The following is a 17,145-nucleotide window of genomic DNA, read 5'->3' as shown; positions in this document are numbered from 1 at the left end:
GACCCATTGACCAAGACGGTCTTCACCTTGGGCAGGCTCCTCCTCTCCGTCACCACTGTCAGAGTCCAGTTTAATCCCCACAACGTCACTGGCCCTGTGCAACCAGAGAACTACTTTTCCTTAATCAATAAAAACGTATTTTTCTCTCTGGATGTTTAACTTCAGTCAGTGACACATAACATGTTCAACAGTTGGATGTAGTATCTAGTATTTATGTATTTATTTATCACATTATTCAAAGAACACAAACAATAAAACAAATACCAATGAAGAAGAAACATAGAATACATTCAATATGTGCAGGAAGGCAGACGTACGACTACTAAGAACACTTTGATGAGATACCTCCTGACCTCTGGATGTCACACACATTGGTAAATAAAAGTCTTTATTATGGCGAGTGCGGTAATGATGAACCTGTGAATTAATCTTAGAAAATATGAAATGCTCAGGTATTGTTTTGATTAAACTGGAAGGCTTCAAAAACTAATCGATAAAAATCGACTATACAAAGCGTTGGAAACCAATTTAATTATGGATTTGTTGTGTCGTGCGATTTGTGTCACTGACCATGACACTGAACCGTTTATTTCACCTGCAGAGATTTGTGTGCACAAGTGTTTGCGTGTGCACGATCATTTGTGTGGGCACACCCCCAGTGTGTGTGGGCACGCACACCACACGTGTCTGTGTTTAATCACAGCATGTGTGTGTGTGTGTCTTCAGTTAGAATTAAAACATGTTTGTTTAATTCAATTTACTTTTCCATGTACTCATTGTGTACCAGTGTTCATCTTCATCACTTCGCTCTCACGTATTTTACTTTGAAAGGCTCGCTGACCTTCCCCTCTCATGTTCTTCTAGAATAAAAAGATATTTTCCAGTTTCAAAGCACTGGTGTGTGAGAGTCAATGAGCTGATATCACTGGTTATAAATCACTACAGAAAAAAAATCCATTTAACTTTTCTTTCCCGTGTGCACAAGCATGTGACGCTTCAGATCTGCCTTGTTGATAAAACCCTGACTACAAACACCACAAACATGTGGTTTCTTTCCTGTGTGAATTAACATGTGCCTGTCTAGATTATTCTTGGTACTCAATCTTTTACCACAAACATCACAACCAACCAGTTTCTCTTCAGTGTGAATCCTAATGTGATGGTTCAGATCAGAGTTGCGATAAAATCTTTTACCACAAAGATCACAACCAAAAGGTTTCTGTCCTGTGTGAACACTCATGTGTAGAGAAAAACTTGCCTTATAATTAAAGTTTTGGCCACAAACATCACATACAAAAGGTTTCTCTCCCGTGTGTTTTCTCATGTGAGCAGAAAGATTTGACTTTTGAGTAAACCTTTGACAACAAACATCACAACCAAAGGGTTTCTCTCCTGTGTGAATTATGTTGTGTTGCTTCAGTTCAGACTGGCGACAAAACCCTTTACCACAAACATCACAACTAAAAGGTTTGTCTCCCGTATGGAATCTCATGTGTTCAGAAAGACGTGAGTTACGGTTAAACTTTTGACCACAAACATCACAACCAAAGGGTTTCTCTCCTGTGTGAATCCTGATGTGTTGTTTCAGCTCAGACTGGCGATGAAACCCTTTACCACAAACATCACAACCAAAAGGTTTCTCTCCCTTGTGGATTCTTGAGTGCATGGAAAGATTCGACTTACGAGTAAACTCTTTCCCACACACGTCACAGCCAAAGAGTTTCTTTCTGTTGTCCATGTGTTCACTCTGAGCTTCAGACTGGGACAAAGGTTCCCTCCAATCCTCACTGTCTTCAGTGTCAGAGCAGTCTGTTTCCTCTCCATCAGTGTCTTGTTGTGTACAAGTGTTTGCTGCTTCTGGGCCTTCACTGATGTCTCCATTTGGTTCTACTTTCATGAGTTTAGCTGAGCTGCAGGTTGCAGGTTCTCCTTTGATGTTCTCCTCACTTTGTCTCCAGTGTAGCAGAGAACACTGAGCTTCCTCCTCTTCATCTTCACTCTTCACAATGACAGCTATGATATCCGTCTCCTGCTTTTCCTCCAGACTTTCCCACAGTTCTTCCTCTTCCTTCTTTATGTGGAGATGATCCTGGAGCTTCAGACCATCAGTGGATTCTCCTTTACAGGAAACAAAAAAAAGTTCAGATTGATCAGAGAGTTTCAACATGGCTGCTGCTTGGTTCAAAGGTGTGCAACATCACATTTGTTTGGACTGCAATGACACCGTTAATGAATGATTTCATAAAATATTCCACTGGGAGCACATGACATAACTGATGACATCATCCCTGTGGATTGAGCCTTTGCAGGCTTTGATCACGTGGAACAGTCGACTAGTTTAGAGGCAGCCTGTGGACGCACCAGAGCCGATTACTCTCTAGGCAGAGGACGGACGGTGTCCAGAAATGGTTGAAGGTTTGGTTTATTCTTTGAGTCCAGATTTTTTGCTCTTCTTCATGGAAAAAAATCGGTCTCTGCATCGGCCCTAAAAAATGTATATCGGTCGATCCCAAGGCCACCGCACATTATGAACAGGTGAAGAGCAAAGATTTGAACAACGTTGTGTTAGTCATTTCATATTATTTCAAAATAAAAGATGATTACCACACAGGACGTTGGCTGGAATCCTCTTGGTCTGGAACAAAGCTTTTATTTCCAGTTTCTGGGAAACAGTAAATATATTTAATCAGTTAATGATGAACAGCTGTAGAAATATGTAGGTTAGAGAAGTCTGCAGTAAACATGGTCATAGATCTGTGATGTTACCTCCTCAGGTTCTCTGTCAGTCTGCTTTGCCTCCTGGTTTTGCTGAGTCATGATCTCCTTTATCAACTCTGAAAAAGAAGATTTAAAGCAACTAAAAGTCAGTTTCAGATATCTACAATTCCATTTATGATATCTGAAATGTAAGAACAATTGTAGATATAAACAATTACAATTGCAACTAGTCCACATTATATTATGGATATGTGGCTCTGGAATTGTACCATGTTGGCATTAAATTATAGATATCTGACATTAAATTTGAACAGAAGTCAATGGGACATTGTGACTAGATGTAATGATGTTTCTGATATCTACAATGACAGCTGCCACTAGTGAGAATTAGGTTGTTGATATCAATAATTACAATTGCAACCAGTCAAAATTACATTATGAATGTGTGGACTTGGAATTACAATTATGGAATTGAATTACAGAAAAAAACACAAGTGCTGCTACTTATTAAATGTTAATAAAGAGCCAACTCAGCACAGTGTGGCTACTAAGTGTCAAACAGTGTTTGTGAATAAACGCAGTGAATTAAAGAGTAAATTATATCTATGATTAGCTCCAAATATCCTCAGTCTGACTGTGGTCATCAAGTGTCACTGAACAACCATGAAGTCCATCGTCCAACCAAAGTAATAATTCAAAATATTGGATTACATTAGTCATATTTCATACATGTGACATTTATTTACAATAGAAAGACAAAGCTCTACAATAACTTTCTCAGTTGGTCACACCCTATTTTACTTTTTGTTTCACCCCATGAATTATGGTAAATGGTAAATGGACATGATTTATATAGAGCTTTATCACCACTGAAACAGTCCTAATGCGCTTTACATATCAGCTCATTCACCCAATCACTCTCACATTCACACACCAGTGGGACAGGACTGCCATGCAAGGCACTAGTCGACCACTGGGAGCAACTTAGGGTTCAGTGTCTTGCCCAAGGACACTTCGACACAGTCAGGTACTGGGATCGAACCCCAAACCTCTCAATCAGAAGACGACCCTCTACCACCTGAGCCACGGTCGCCCATAATTAAATTCAGAGGGTCCAGCTCTGATAGTGGGGTCTCCTAACCCTCTTCCCCTGGTCAGGGGTCTGTAACCTTTACTCTACAAGGAACCATTTAACCTCATCTCACCTGGATTAAAGTCCTCCTGGAGCCATAAATACCTTCTCTATGAAGACAATACAGTGTATTACATTATATACAGTTATAATTATATAGAATAATGTTTGATTCAATTTATATTGATCATGTAAATGGAAACTTAAAAACATTTTAAAATAAAATAAATTCACATCAAGAAATGAAACAGTATGCAAAAGAAAATATTAAAAAATCGATTCAGAACTGTGTATGATAAGAATAGCTTTATTTACTATTTATTTATACTTTTTATTTATTGTGATGTTTATCGTTATTGTGATAAATACCAGAAATTATCAGGATATTTTTTTCAGTCTTTATCGCCCATCGCTATCTAGTATAGATCTATATGAATAGTAACACATATCTAGCACAAATCTATATGAACAGTAGCACATATCTAGTATAGATCTATATGAACAGTAGCACATATCTAGTATAGATCTATATGAACAGTAACACATATCGAGTATAGATCTATATGAACAGTAACACATATCTACTATAGATCTATATGAACAGTAACACATATCTAGTATAGATCTATAGCTGCTACATCTAGCTAACACACATGCTAGCTCAGAGTTAGCTCCAGCTCCTGTCCGGTGGAAAAGGCCTAAGTGGTGCTGAGTTGGTGTTACGGTTCAACTGGTGACCGTGTTACCCTGAGGCTGGGCTGAGTGGAACGGTCAGTGTTAGGAAGATAAAAACGGTGCAGATGTTCTCCTAAAGGAGGTTTGACCGACAATAATCAGCTTTAAAGACGGAGAACAGATTCTCACCTTCTCTTCCTTGTTCTTCTTCTATGTTTTATATAATGTCGGGTAGAAACTAGCGTTACAGGCGCATTACCGCCACCTACTGTACTGGAGTGTGAACCAGATAATTACTTTCTTTAATCTATAAAAACCATACATTTTTTAAATGACTTGGTTTCTATTAAAAACAGTGCTTTATATTTCTCTTCCTCAATGTTGAAACTTTCATCCCATAATTCTTTAATAATTTCTTAAAATCTTTGTTTTACTTCAGTCACGTGTTCAACAGTTGGATGTAGTATTTATTTATTTATTTACCACATAGTTTAAAAACACTGATGGGTCACCAGATAAATTTACAATATTAGGTATCAGTCATTCCACCTGGGTCCCACAGACAAACACGTCATTATGGGAATTTACAAAATACGCATTGCATTACATTCTCATTAAGCAACTCTGGGGGTTTTTTTGTTTTTGTTTTGTTTTTATCTTTTTTTTTATTTTTTACATATACATATACATTTTAAATCAGGGTACAATACACAATAATACACTCTGGCGCTGGAGAAGTAAAAAAAAAAAAAATTATACAGAAAAAAGAAAAGGGCACATACAAGGCAATGGCAACTTAAAGAGCAAAGACATTTTGATTTCTTTATAAATTTTGGTTGCTTTTTTTGGTATGTTAAGTCAATTAATAAACATATTACACAAAGAAGTAGAGCCTTAACATTTACATGTATGAATAAAATATTTACCTATTAAAATAACATTTATAACATCAGAGATACGTGAGTACAAATTGTCCATGAAATAAATGATGTCTTTGGAAGAAAAGGGTGGTACATTGATTTTTAGAGACATGCTGTGAATGTCATGTTCTGTTGTGTAGGGTAACTTTACAGATGTACCCGGACACGGCCTCTTTTCACGGCTGGATTATATGAACAGACTGGGTTTCCCAGGGCAACACGGTCATTCAGATGACCGTAACTATTCGTACTCATATTTGCTCTAAATTTCCACCAGTTTATGAAAGCTAAGAAGTTGCTCTTTACAGCCAGTGTCGGTAAATTGCGGTAATTTTACTCACACGTGACGTAAACATTAAAGATGCTGCTTTGTTTGGAGCTTCAAAGGGATTTGAAAACAAAGGAGGAAACTGAGTCCATGAAGGTAAAATCAGTTTGATTTCTGGATCAATGACGTGCTGTATATCAATATTTTCTTTTGTTATTTTCTTCCTAGCTCTTACAGTGTTGATACAGTGTTATTACTCAGCACTAAATGTTAAAGGAACGTCTTGGAAAATAAAACCATTGTCAGAACTGGGATTGTTTACAATGTCAATGAACACAGAGAAAGGTGATGTTTTTCACAGTTTCTGTCCAGTTCTTTAGAGCAGACATCATGAAGTTATTCTGCAGTTTCTGGGTCATCACTGAGGTTTTCTTGAATACCTTAAAAGATCACACTGTCTCAAATGTAGTGATTCTGTCTCTCTGTAAATGATTTACCTGTTGGTAGATAAACTCCAGGCTGGCCTTCATTTCTTCAAACTCTTTCAGTTTCATATTGATATATTCTAGGACAGTATCTGAGTCTGTCTCCAGATCCAACGTGTCAGTGGATGAACCATTCTTTCAGCACTTTGTCTGCTTCCCAGAGGTTTCCTATCAATGAATCCTCTTATTCCTTCCCAAAACAATACAATACAATAACACATACAGTGAGCCAGTGTTCCTGTACAGTCAGTACATTCTAGACATACATCAGGAATGTTTTTATATGAATGATGATCTACTGGCGTTACATAATTTGAACTGGATTCATCTGAGGCGTACATTAATAGATATGTATCTCCACTCCTCAGATAATTTTCAAGCTTTGAGTCTACCATATGAATCTTCAGGAACTTTACACACCATAACATTGTGTGTATATATATATATATATGTGTGTGTGTGTGATATAAAGACTGTATTTTCACAGTCTTGCCATCATTTCCTTTAAGTCTGAATGGGTAGGTTTTGTCAGTACATTGTCTTGGGTTTTCTGTATGAAACTTTGGAGTTGAAGATATTAAAATAAATGTTTTTATCTACATTAAATTTATCTTGCAACTCATGAAACCACAGTAGTATCAGATTTGGTAGAACTCGTGAATCGATCTCAATCCTTTGCCTCTCCATAGACCAAATAATGCATCAGCTTTACAAAAAAACGTTTGTCCTATTTTGTATTGAATTGGGATAAACCATTTGGTTCTTAAAAGTATTTTTTTCACATCTCATATTTTTAGGCAATATTCTTTTGTCTGCTTCAACATTTTGTAAAAGTTTAATTAGACGTACAAAGGGAGTAGGTTTGTAGCTTTTTATACATCTAGACAGCAATATCAAAATCAAGGGAAATGATCTGATGAGTCTGAATAGATAACACCAGATTTGGTTTCATTTTAACATTTTTTGTAATTATGTTTTCAATTAAAGTTGATGAATTGTGACTTACCGTTGTGGGTTTATTAATTAAAGGGGGAAAAGCTGGAATAAAGGGTAATAAATTAATCAGCATTGCTATCATTTCAACTTTTGGAATTATGATATTGAAATTCCCAAAGATATAACAAAGTCTTTTCTCTGAATGTACCAAGTCTAGAGTTGTAAATAAACTTTCAATAAAGACTTTGATGTAAAAATCTGGTGGACGTTAAATAACCCAAATAACATTTTTACCCCCAGATCCTGAAGCTCAGCGAACATCTCACCATATTGTGAGTAAAGCTTTAAATCATCCCTTAATTCAATTCATACTCATTCTAAATAAACAAGGATACGTCCTCCATTAACGTCCACACACCACACAACAGATTTATTAAAAAAAAAAACAACATTTTAAAATAATCAACAATATCTATAAAACAACGAGCTTTAAAACGCTAAAACAAATATTTCATCACAGATACAAATGTGTATTTCATCCATATTCAAACAGACTTAACAGAAGTATTTTTGAATAAAAATAAGTGAAGAAAAAGAAGCTGCTTTAGCTTCATAAATGTATAACCGCCTCAAGTGTTTCTTTATTTTGATCATTTAGCGTGTATTTAAAATAAGAAGTTCCACATTTTATAACATTTTTACACATCCTACAGGTTTCTTTCTTGTGGATTCTCATGTTTTCTGACCAACACGTTCACTTCACACATCACAGTTTCAAAGCACTGGTGTGTGAGTGTGAATGAGCTGATATTGTGAAGCACGACCTCTGTGGTTATAAATCACTACAGAAATCAAATCCAATCAATATTTTTTTGAGTGTGCACAAGCATGTGACGTGTCAGACGTGCCTTGAGGTTAAAACACTTACTACAAACATCACAAACATAAGGTTTCTCTCCTGTGTGAATTCTCGTGTGGATCTTCAGATTTTTTCTCCTGGTAAATTTCTTCCCACACAGTTCACAACCATAAGGTTTCTCCCCTGAGTGCAATAACAAGTGCCTCTTCAGATTACTCTTGAGACCGAATCCTTTACTACAAACATTACAAACATAGGGTTTCTCCTGTGTGTGGACTGGCATGTTTCCCCCAAGACTAGTCTTTGGTTGAGAATTTTGACCATAAACGTCACAACCAACAGGTTTCTCTCCTGTGTGAATTCTCGTGTGGATCTTCAGATTTCTTCTGTTGGTAAATCGTTTCCCACAGAGGTCACAACCATAGGGTTTCTCTCCTGTGTGAAATCTGGTGTGGATTTTCAGCTCAGATATGTTGCTAAATCGTTTCCCACACACGTCACAAACAAAGCGTTTCTCCCCTGAGTGAATTAACAGGTGCCTGTCCAGATGACTCTTGGTCCTAAATCCTTTACCACACACATCACAAACAAACGGTTTCTCCCCTGAATGAATTAACAGGTGCCTGTTCAGATGACTATTGGTCCTGAATTCTTTACTACAAACACCACAAACATAGGGTTTCTCCTGTGTGTGGACTGTCATGTTTCCGGCAAGACTCATCTTTGGTTGAGATGTTTCACCATAAACATCACAACCAACTGGTTTCTGTTTAGTGTGGATCCTCATGTGATGATTCCAATCAGACTTGCGATAAAATCCTTTACCACAAACATCACAACCAAAAGGTTTGTCTCCTGTGTGTCCACTCATGTGTACAGAGAGACTCGCCTTATGATTAAACTTCTGACCACAAATATCACATCCAAAAGGTTTCTCTCCCGTGTGGATTCTCATGTGATCGGAAAGACGTTCCTTACGGTTAAATTTTTTACTACAAACATCACAACCAAAGGGTTTCTCTCCTGTGTGAATTTTGATGTGTCGTTTCATTTCAGACTGGCGACAAAACCCTTTACCACAAACATCACAACCAAAAGGTTTCTCTCCCTTGTGTCCAGTCATGTGTCTCGAATGACTCGACTTACTTTTGAATCCTTTACCACAAACATCACAAACAAAGGGTTTCTCTTCTGTGTGAATTCTCCTGTGGCAGTTCAGATGTGATAGTCTGCTAAATCGTTTCCCACAAAAGTCACAACCAAAGGGTTTCTCTCCTGTGTGAATTCTCATGTGGATCTTCAGATTTGTTTTGTCGTTAAATCGGTTCTCACACACTGCACAACCAAAGCGTTTCTCTTTTGTGTGAATTCTCGTGTGGACGTTCAAATTTGTTCTGGTGCTAAATTGTTTCCCACACACGTCACAGCGAAAAGGTTTCTCTCCTTTATGTTTAGTCATGTGCCTCGCATGACTCGCTTTACTGTTGAATCCTTTACCACAAACATCACAAACAAAGGGTTTCTCTTCTGTGTGAATTCTCCTGTGGCTCTTCAGATGTGATAGTCTGCTAAAGCGTTTCCCATAAACGTCACAACCAAAAAGTTTCTTTCTGTTGTCCATGTGTTCACTCTGAGCTTCAGACTGGGACAAAGGTTCCCTCCAATCCTCACTGTCTTCAGTGTCAGAGCAGTCTGTTTCCTCTCCATCAGTGTCTTGTTGTGTACAAGTGTTTGCTGCTTCTGGGCCTTCACTGATGTCTCCATTTGGTTCTACTTTCATGAGTTTAGCTGAGCTGCAGGTTGCAGGTTCTCCTTTGATGTTCTCCTCACTTTGTCTCCAGTGTAGCAGAGAACACTGAGCTTCCTCCTCTTCATCTTCACTCTTCACAGTAACAGCCGTGATATCCGTCTCCTGCTTTTCCTCCAGACTTTCCCACAGTTCTTCCTCTTCCTTCTTTATGTGGAGATGATCCTGGAGCTGTAGACCATCAGTAGATTCTCCTTTAGAGGAAACAAAAAAAAGTTAGATTTTGTTGATATTGTGAATATTGTGAAATATTACATTTACACACTATTGATCAAAGTAAACAAACAAGCAAAAAGATGAAAATATCAAAACTTGTGCTAAATGTCATTATGAAATCTCCTGATATGACAGACTTTATCTTCTAGAATGTAAATATCTCTATGACACAAACTAAACCCTCACCCACACGTTTTGGGACAATATTAAATATTTCCACCATATAAAATGAGTGGATTCACGTGTAGCTTTAACAAGTGAATCAAATACACATGGACACAAACTCGTGCTACATAATTTCACAGAATCCAGCAACACTGAAGCACATCCAAGGCCGCTACACCTGGCAACACAACCAGGTGTTAAAGTGTTTAGCAGCAGTTCTGGAAAGTCGTCGGACAAGTGTCATCGCCCTCCCACCCCCGTCATCCCCCTGGCAGGAAACAACATTTGTCTGGGAGGGCGAGGGTCAAGCAAGCCTCACCACTCAACAAAGGCGGTTCCATTCTCTGCTCCCTCTCCCACCATTACCTGCTGCTTGTTTTGTCTTGTGAGTCTAAAAGGAGCCTCTCTCTACATCTCTATAAAATCTCCTGATATGACAGACTTCACCTTCTAGAATATAAATATCTCTATGACACAAACTAAACCCTCCCCCACACATTTTGGAACAATATCAAATATTTCCACCACATTTCATGAGCAGCTTTAGAAAGTGTAGCAAAAATAGATAAACATCAAATCTACGTAAGAAAAAAACCCCCAGTGGGATTTAAAGATGACTCATCTACAGAAAACTAAGTTCATCACTGCAGTGTTGGCCCACAACATAATATGAACAGGTGAAGAGCAAAGATTTGAACAACAATGTGTTAGAAGTTATTTCAGATTAATTTCAAAATAAAAGTCAACTTAATTACCACACAGGACGTTGGCTGGAATCCTCTTGGTCTGGAACAAAGCTTTTATTTCCAGTTTCTGGGAAACAGTAAATATATTTAATCAGTTAATGATGAGCAGCTGTAGAAATATGTAGGTTAGAGAAGTCTTCAGTAAACATGGTCATAGATCTGTGATGTTACCTCCTCAGGTTCTCTGTCAGTCTGCTTGGCCTCCTGGTTTTGCTGAGTCATGATCTCCTTTATCAACTGCAATTATTCACAGAGAAGAAGATTTAAACTAAAGGTCAACATGGAATCAAAAGATCACTGTACACATGTCAGGATAGATCAGCATAGATCTATATGAACAGAAACATATGTAGCATAGATCTATATGAACAGGAACGTATGTAGCGTAGATCTATATGAACAGTAACGTGTGTAGCATAGATCTATATGAACAGAAACGTGTGTAGCATAGATCTATATGAACAGGAACGTACGTAGCGTAGATCCATATGAACAGGAACGTACATAGCATAGATCCATATGAACAGGAACGTATGTAGCATAGATCTATATGAAAAAGACCGTACATAGTATAGATCTATATGAATAGGAACGTAAATAGCATAGATCTATATGAATAGGAACGTATGTAGCATAGATCGATATGACCAGTAACATATCTAGTATAAATCTATATGTACAGTAACAAATATAGTATGGATCTACATGAATAGTAACATATCTAGTATAGCTCTATATTAACAGTAATATTCAGTGGGGCAAAAAAGTATTTAGTCAGCCACAAATTGTACAAGTTCTCCCACTTATAAAGATGAGGACTGTAATTTTCATCATAGGTAAACCTCAACTATTAGTATGTGTTTTTTGTTTGTTTTTTTAAGATATATATATATATATATATATATATATATATATATATATATAAAATCTCTTTTTTGCCCCTCATATATAATAAATGATATAAAAAATTATATTTAGAAATAAATAGTGTAACATATTTTCTACTGTGGCGTCACATGACTTGAGCTCTATCCTCGATCCTACGCCCCTCCTAAAAGGTACATGGCAGCACACCTGAAGTTTGCCTAAAGGCACCTGAAAGACTCTCAGACCATGAGAAACAAAGTTCTCTGGTCTGATGAGACAAAGATTGAACTCTTTGTCGTGAATGCCAAGCGTTATGTTTGGAGGACACCAGGCACCGCTCATCACCTGGACAATACCATCCCTACAGTGAAGCATGGTGGTGGCAGCATCATGCTGTGGGGATGTTTTTCAACAGCAGGAACCAGTAGACTAGTCAAGATTGAGGGAAAAATGAATGCAGTAATGTATAGAAACATCCTAGAAGAAAACCTGGTCCAGAACGTTCTTGACCTCAGACTGGGATGATGGTTTATCTTTCAACAGGACAACGACCCTAAGCACACAGCCAAGATATGGAAGGAGTGGCTTCAGGACAACTCTGTGAATGTCCTACAGTGGCCCAGAGTCCAGACTTGAATCCCATTGAACATCTCTGGAGGATCTGAAAATGTCTGTGCACCAACGTTCCTCATCCAACCTGATGGAGCTCCAGAGGTTCTGTAAAGAGGAATGGACCAAAGTGTCCACAGATAGATGTACCAAGCTTGTGGCTTCATATTCCTAAAGACTTGAGGCTGTAATTACTGCCAAAGGTACCACAACAAAGTACTGAGCAAAGGCTGTGAAGACTTATGTACATGTTATATTTTCATTCTTTATTTCTAATACGTTTGCAAACATTTAAAAAAATGTTTTTCATGTTGTCATTATGGAGTATTGTGTGTAGAATTTTGAGGAAAAAAATTAATTGAATCCCTTTTGGAATAAAATTGTAACATGTTGAAATGTGGGAAAAGCGAAGCGTTGTGAATACTTTCTGTATGAACTGTATATGATATGAATAAGATTATGTTTTGGTTTTAGTCATTGTTATATTGTGTATTTGTTCCATAGGATCTACTTAGACATTTCACTTTTTTAAATTAATCTTCCTTTAAATATATTTATTTAATTTTTTAGTTCAAAGATGCCACACAAAGAGAAACACATTTAACATCAACATAAGGAGCTGTGTGAGGTAGTTGTTTGTTTTATATGTTCTGTTAAAATAAATATCTTTCATATCCCATGTTTACTACTTTTGTTATATATATGAAACTGTCTGATACTGTCCATGATATGTAGCGTAATATGTGACTTTTTTATTTGAGCTCCTGCTGCTTTGATAACTACTATAGATCTATATGAACAGTAGCACATATCTAGTATAGATTTATAGGAACATAGCACATATCTAGTATAGATCTATATGAACAGTAGCACATATCTAGTATAGATTTATAGGAACATAGCACATATCTAGTATAGATCTATATGAACAGTAGCACATATCTAGTATAGATCTATATGAACAGTAACACAAATCTAGTATAGATCTATATGAACAGTAACACAAATCTAGTATAGATCTATATGAACATAGCACATATCTAGTATAGATCTATATGAACAGTAGCACATATCTAGTATAGATCTATATGATCATAGCACATATCTACTATAGAGCTATATGAACAGTAACACATCTAGTATATATTTATAGGAACAGTAACATATCTAGTATAGATCTATATGATCATAGCACATATCTACTATAGATCTATATGAACAGTAACATATCTAGTATAGATCTATATGAACAGTAACACATATCTAGTATAGATCTATATAAACAGTAACACACATCTAGTATAGATCTATATGAACAGTTGCACATATCTAGTATAGATTTATAGGAACATAGCACATGTCTAGTATAGATCTATATAAACAGTAACACATCTAGTATAGATCTATATGAACAGTAACACATCTAGTATAGATCTATATGAACAGTAACACATCTAGTATAGATTTATAGGAACATAGCACATATCTAGTATAGATCTATATGAACAGTAACACATTCCTAGTATAGATCTATATGAACAGTAATACATCTAGTATAGATTTATATGAATGTAGCACATGTCTAGTATAGATCTATATGAACAATAACACATCTAGTATAGATCTATATGAACAGTAACACATCGAGTATAGATCTATATGAACAGTAACACATCTAGTATAGATTTACAGGAACATAGCACATATCTAGTATAGATCTATATGAACAGTAACACATATCTAGTATAGATCTATATGAACAGTAACACATATCTAGTATAGATCTATATGAACAGTAGTACATATCTAGTATAGATCTATGTGAACAGTAACACACATCTAGTATAGATCTATATAAACAGTAGTACATATCTAGTATAGATCTATATGATTATAGCACATATCTAGTATAGATCTATATGAACAGTAGCACATATCTAGTATAGATCTATATGAACAGTAACACATTCCTAGTATAGATCTATATGAACAGTAACACATCTAGTATAGATTTATATGAATGTAGCACATGTCTAGTATAGATATATATGAACAGTAACACATCTAGTATAGATCTATATGAACAGTAACACATCTAGTATAGATCTATATGAACAGTAACACATATCTAGTATAGATCTATATGAACAGTAACACATCTAGTATAGATTTATAGGAACATAGCACATATCTAGTATAGATCTATATGAACAGTAACACATATCTAGTATAGATCTATATGAACAGTAGTACATCTAGTATAGATTTATAGGAACATAGCACATATCTAGTATAGATCTATATGAACAACAACAGATATCTAGTATAGATCTATATGAACAGTAGTACATATCTAGTATAGATCTATGTGAACAGTAACACACATCTAGTATAGATCTATATAAACAGTAGTACATATCTAGTATAGATCTATATGAACAGTAGTACATATCTAGTATAGATCTATATGAACAGTAACACATCTAGTATAGATTTATAGGAACATAGCACATATCTAGTAAAGATCTATACGAACAGTAACACATATCTAGTATAGATCTATATGAACAGTAACACATCTAGTATAGATTTATAGGAACATAGCACATATCTAGTATATATCTATATGAACAGTAACACATATCTAGTATAGATCTATATGAACAGTAGTACATATCTAGTATAGATCTATGTGAACAGTAACACACATCTAGTATAGATCTATATAAACAGTAGTACATATCTAGTATAGATCTATATGAACAGTAGTACATATCTAGTATAGATCTATGTGAACAGTAACACATATCTAGTATAGATCTATATGATTATAGCACATATCTAGTATAGATCTATATGAACAGTAGCACATATCTAGTATAGATTTATAGGAACATAGCACATATCTAGTATAGATCTATATGAACAGTAGCACATATCTAGTATAGATCTATATGAACAGTAACATATCTAGTATTGAGAATGAGGAGTTGTCGTCACGGCCTAGAGCCCCTCCCCCCGATCCTCTCCGCCGCCATGTTGGCATAAGTCCCACGGCAAAACAGATTGTTTACATGTGTTTTTAGTAGTAGTAGTTGTAGTGGAGGTACTTGCTATTCTGCACTGTTTGACCATGCCTGGAAGTCACTGCTGCGTTAAGAACTGCTCCAATACCTCCCACGATAGCCATGGAAGACGGAGGAACAACGGGATACAGTTTTTTAGGCTAATGAAATGGACACAGCATCTAGGAGAGCAAGTGTCTGACCTGACGAGGAGACGTCGGATTTCTTTGCTTGGCTGCAATTAGAAGAAAGGACCTTACTTTGGATCTCACACCCCCGTGGATGAGAGTGTGTTCTCTGCATTTTCACTCTGGAACGTTCTCTTAAAATGTCTTTATGTAGTTGTCTCTTAAAGCTAGGAAGTGTAGGTTACCTTATGTGATTGCGGACGCTGTAGTGCCTTTGTCTCTGACACACTAAAACACGTATGTGAAGAAACTTACTTTTGCCAGTACAACACTGTTTTCACCAGCTGGAGGCTTGTAGATGACCAAGTCCTGGACTCAGCCGCAGCAGAAAGTCTCGTAACTTTCCAGAGACTTGTGGCTTTTGAACTCCTGCATTGTGTAGTAACTTACACCAAAAACTAGGTAATTTACAATGTCCATGTATGTGCACGGAGGTATAAGGTCTGGGTCTCTGTGCCATTCCTCTGCAGGTAGCTCGTACGGGTCAATGTTGTGAATGTCCACTAGCTTCTCCAAATACATCTTTTTTGTGCTTGGTATCAGTTTGTCCCTGTAAGGTCCCTTTTCTTTCACCTTCTCTTTTTGCATTGCTTTTCTTCTTTTTCCTTGTCGTATTCCTCTACGTAAATGTGCAAAAAGTAAAGCTCTGGCGAATGCGTGAAATTCTGGGGGCGTCTACCACCATCATGGCTGACGGGCTCAGACCCCCCAAAACAACCCAACTCACCACGTGACTCCTCACTCTCAATAGATCTATATGAACAGTAACATATCTAGTATAGATCTATATGATCATAGCACATATCTACTATAGATCTATATGAACAGTAACATATCTAGTATAGATCTATATGAACACTAACACATATCTAGTATAGATCTATATGAACACTAACACATATCTACTATAGATCTATATGAACACTAATACAAATCTAGTATAGATCTATATGAACACTAATACAAATCTAGTATAGATCTATATGAACACTAACACAAATCTAGTATAGATCTATATGAACACTAACACATATCTAGTATAGATCTATAGCTGCTACATCTAGCTAACACACCTGCTAGCTCAGAGTTAGCTCCAGCTCCTGTCCGGTGGAAAAGTGGTGCTGAGCTGGTGTTACGGTTCAACTGGTGACCGTGTTACCCTGAGGCTGGGCTGAGTGGAACGGTCAGTGTTAGGAAGATAAAAAACGGTGCAGATGTTCTCCTAAAGGAGGTTTGACCGACAATAATCAGCTTTAAAGACGGAGAACAGATTCTTACCTTCTACTCCTTGTTGTTGTTCTTCTTCTTCTTCTTTTTCTTCTGTGTTTTATGGCAGTTTGCTACTTATTCCAAGGAGCATTACCGCCACCTACTGGGCTGGAAGTGGAGCGAGATTAGGCAGTTACAGTTACAGAGTTTAGTCTTCCGATTAACTTTGTTTTCAGCAAAAACCTAGATAAATTCCTCACTATCTCTTTATCTTCTGCTC

At 36.7% G+C, this 17,145-nt stretch overlaps 2 protein-coding genes across 3 annotated transcripts in view; both read right to left on the bottom strand.

The window, feature by feature from the left end:
- LOC114462889 (zinc finger protein 271-like) overlaps nt 1-4,751 on the bottom strand; it is a 43,492-nt gene extending 38,741 nt beyond the window's left edge. The window contains exons 1-4 of the mRNA XM_028445976.1: nt 4,715-4,751; nt 2,767-2,834; nt 2,605-2,662; nt 2,039-2,118 (exon numbers count right to left, since the gene is read on the bottom strand). Coding sequence (XP_028301777.1) covers nt 2,039-2,118; nt 2,605-2,662; nt 2,767-2,817 — 189 coding nt within the window. The 5' untranslated portion in view covers nt 2,818-2,834; nt 4,715-4,751. The remainder of the gene's footprint in view (nt 1-2,038; nt 2,119-2,604; nt 2,663-2,766; nt 2,835-4,714) is intronic.
- A 2,992-nt stretch (nt 4,752-7,743) lies between these two features.
- LOC114463982 (zinc finger protein 665-like) lies at nt 7,744-16,974 on the bottom strand. 2 transcript variants are annotated; one of them, XM_028447959.1, is made up of 4 exons: nt 11,334-11,722; nt 11,099-11,152; nt 10,937-10,994; nt 7,744-9,994 (listed from the first exon to the last, which is right to left on the bottom strand). In XM_028447959.1, exons 1-4 carry the CDS (start codon nt 11,493-11,495, stop codon nt 7,986-7,988), a joined length of 2,283 nt encoding a protein of 760 aa, XP_028303760.1. In that variant the 5' UTR covers nt 11,496-11,722; the 3' UTR covers nt 7,744-7,985. The 2 variants fall into 2 exon arrangements, with proteins under 2 accessions (XP_028303760.1, XP_028303761.1); XM_028447960.1 differs by lacking the exon at nt 11,334-11,722 and adding an exon at nt 16,935-16,974 and having other exon boundaries at nt 7,745-9,994; nt 11,099-11,164.
- Nucleotides 16,975-17,145: the final 171 nt, after the last annotated feature.

The sequence above is a fragment of the Gouania willdenowi genome, chromosome 5 (assembly GCF_900634775.1).
Source record: "Gouania willdenowi chromosome 5, fGouWil2.1, whole genome shotgun sequence".
In the NCBI taxonomy this organism is placed as follows: domain Eukaryota; kingdom Metazoa; phylum Chordata; class Actinopteri; order Blenniiformes; family Gobiesocidae; genus Gouania; species Gouania willdenowi.
The sequence above is the reverse complement of the archived record's forward strand: the minus strand, read 5'-3'. Positions and strand labels throughout refer to the sequence as shown.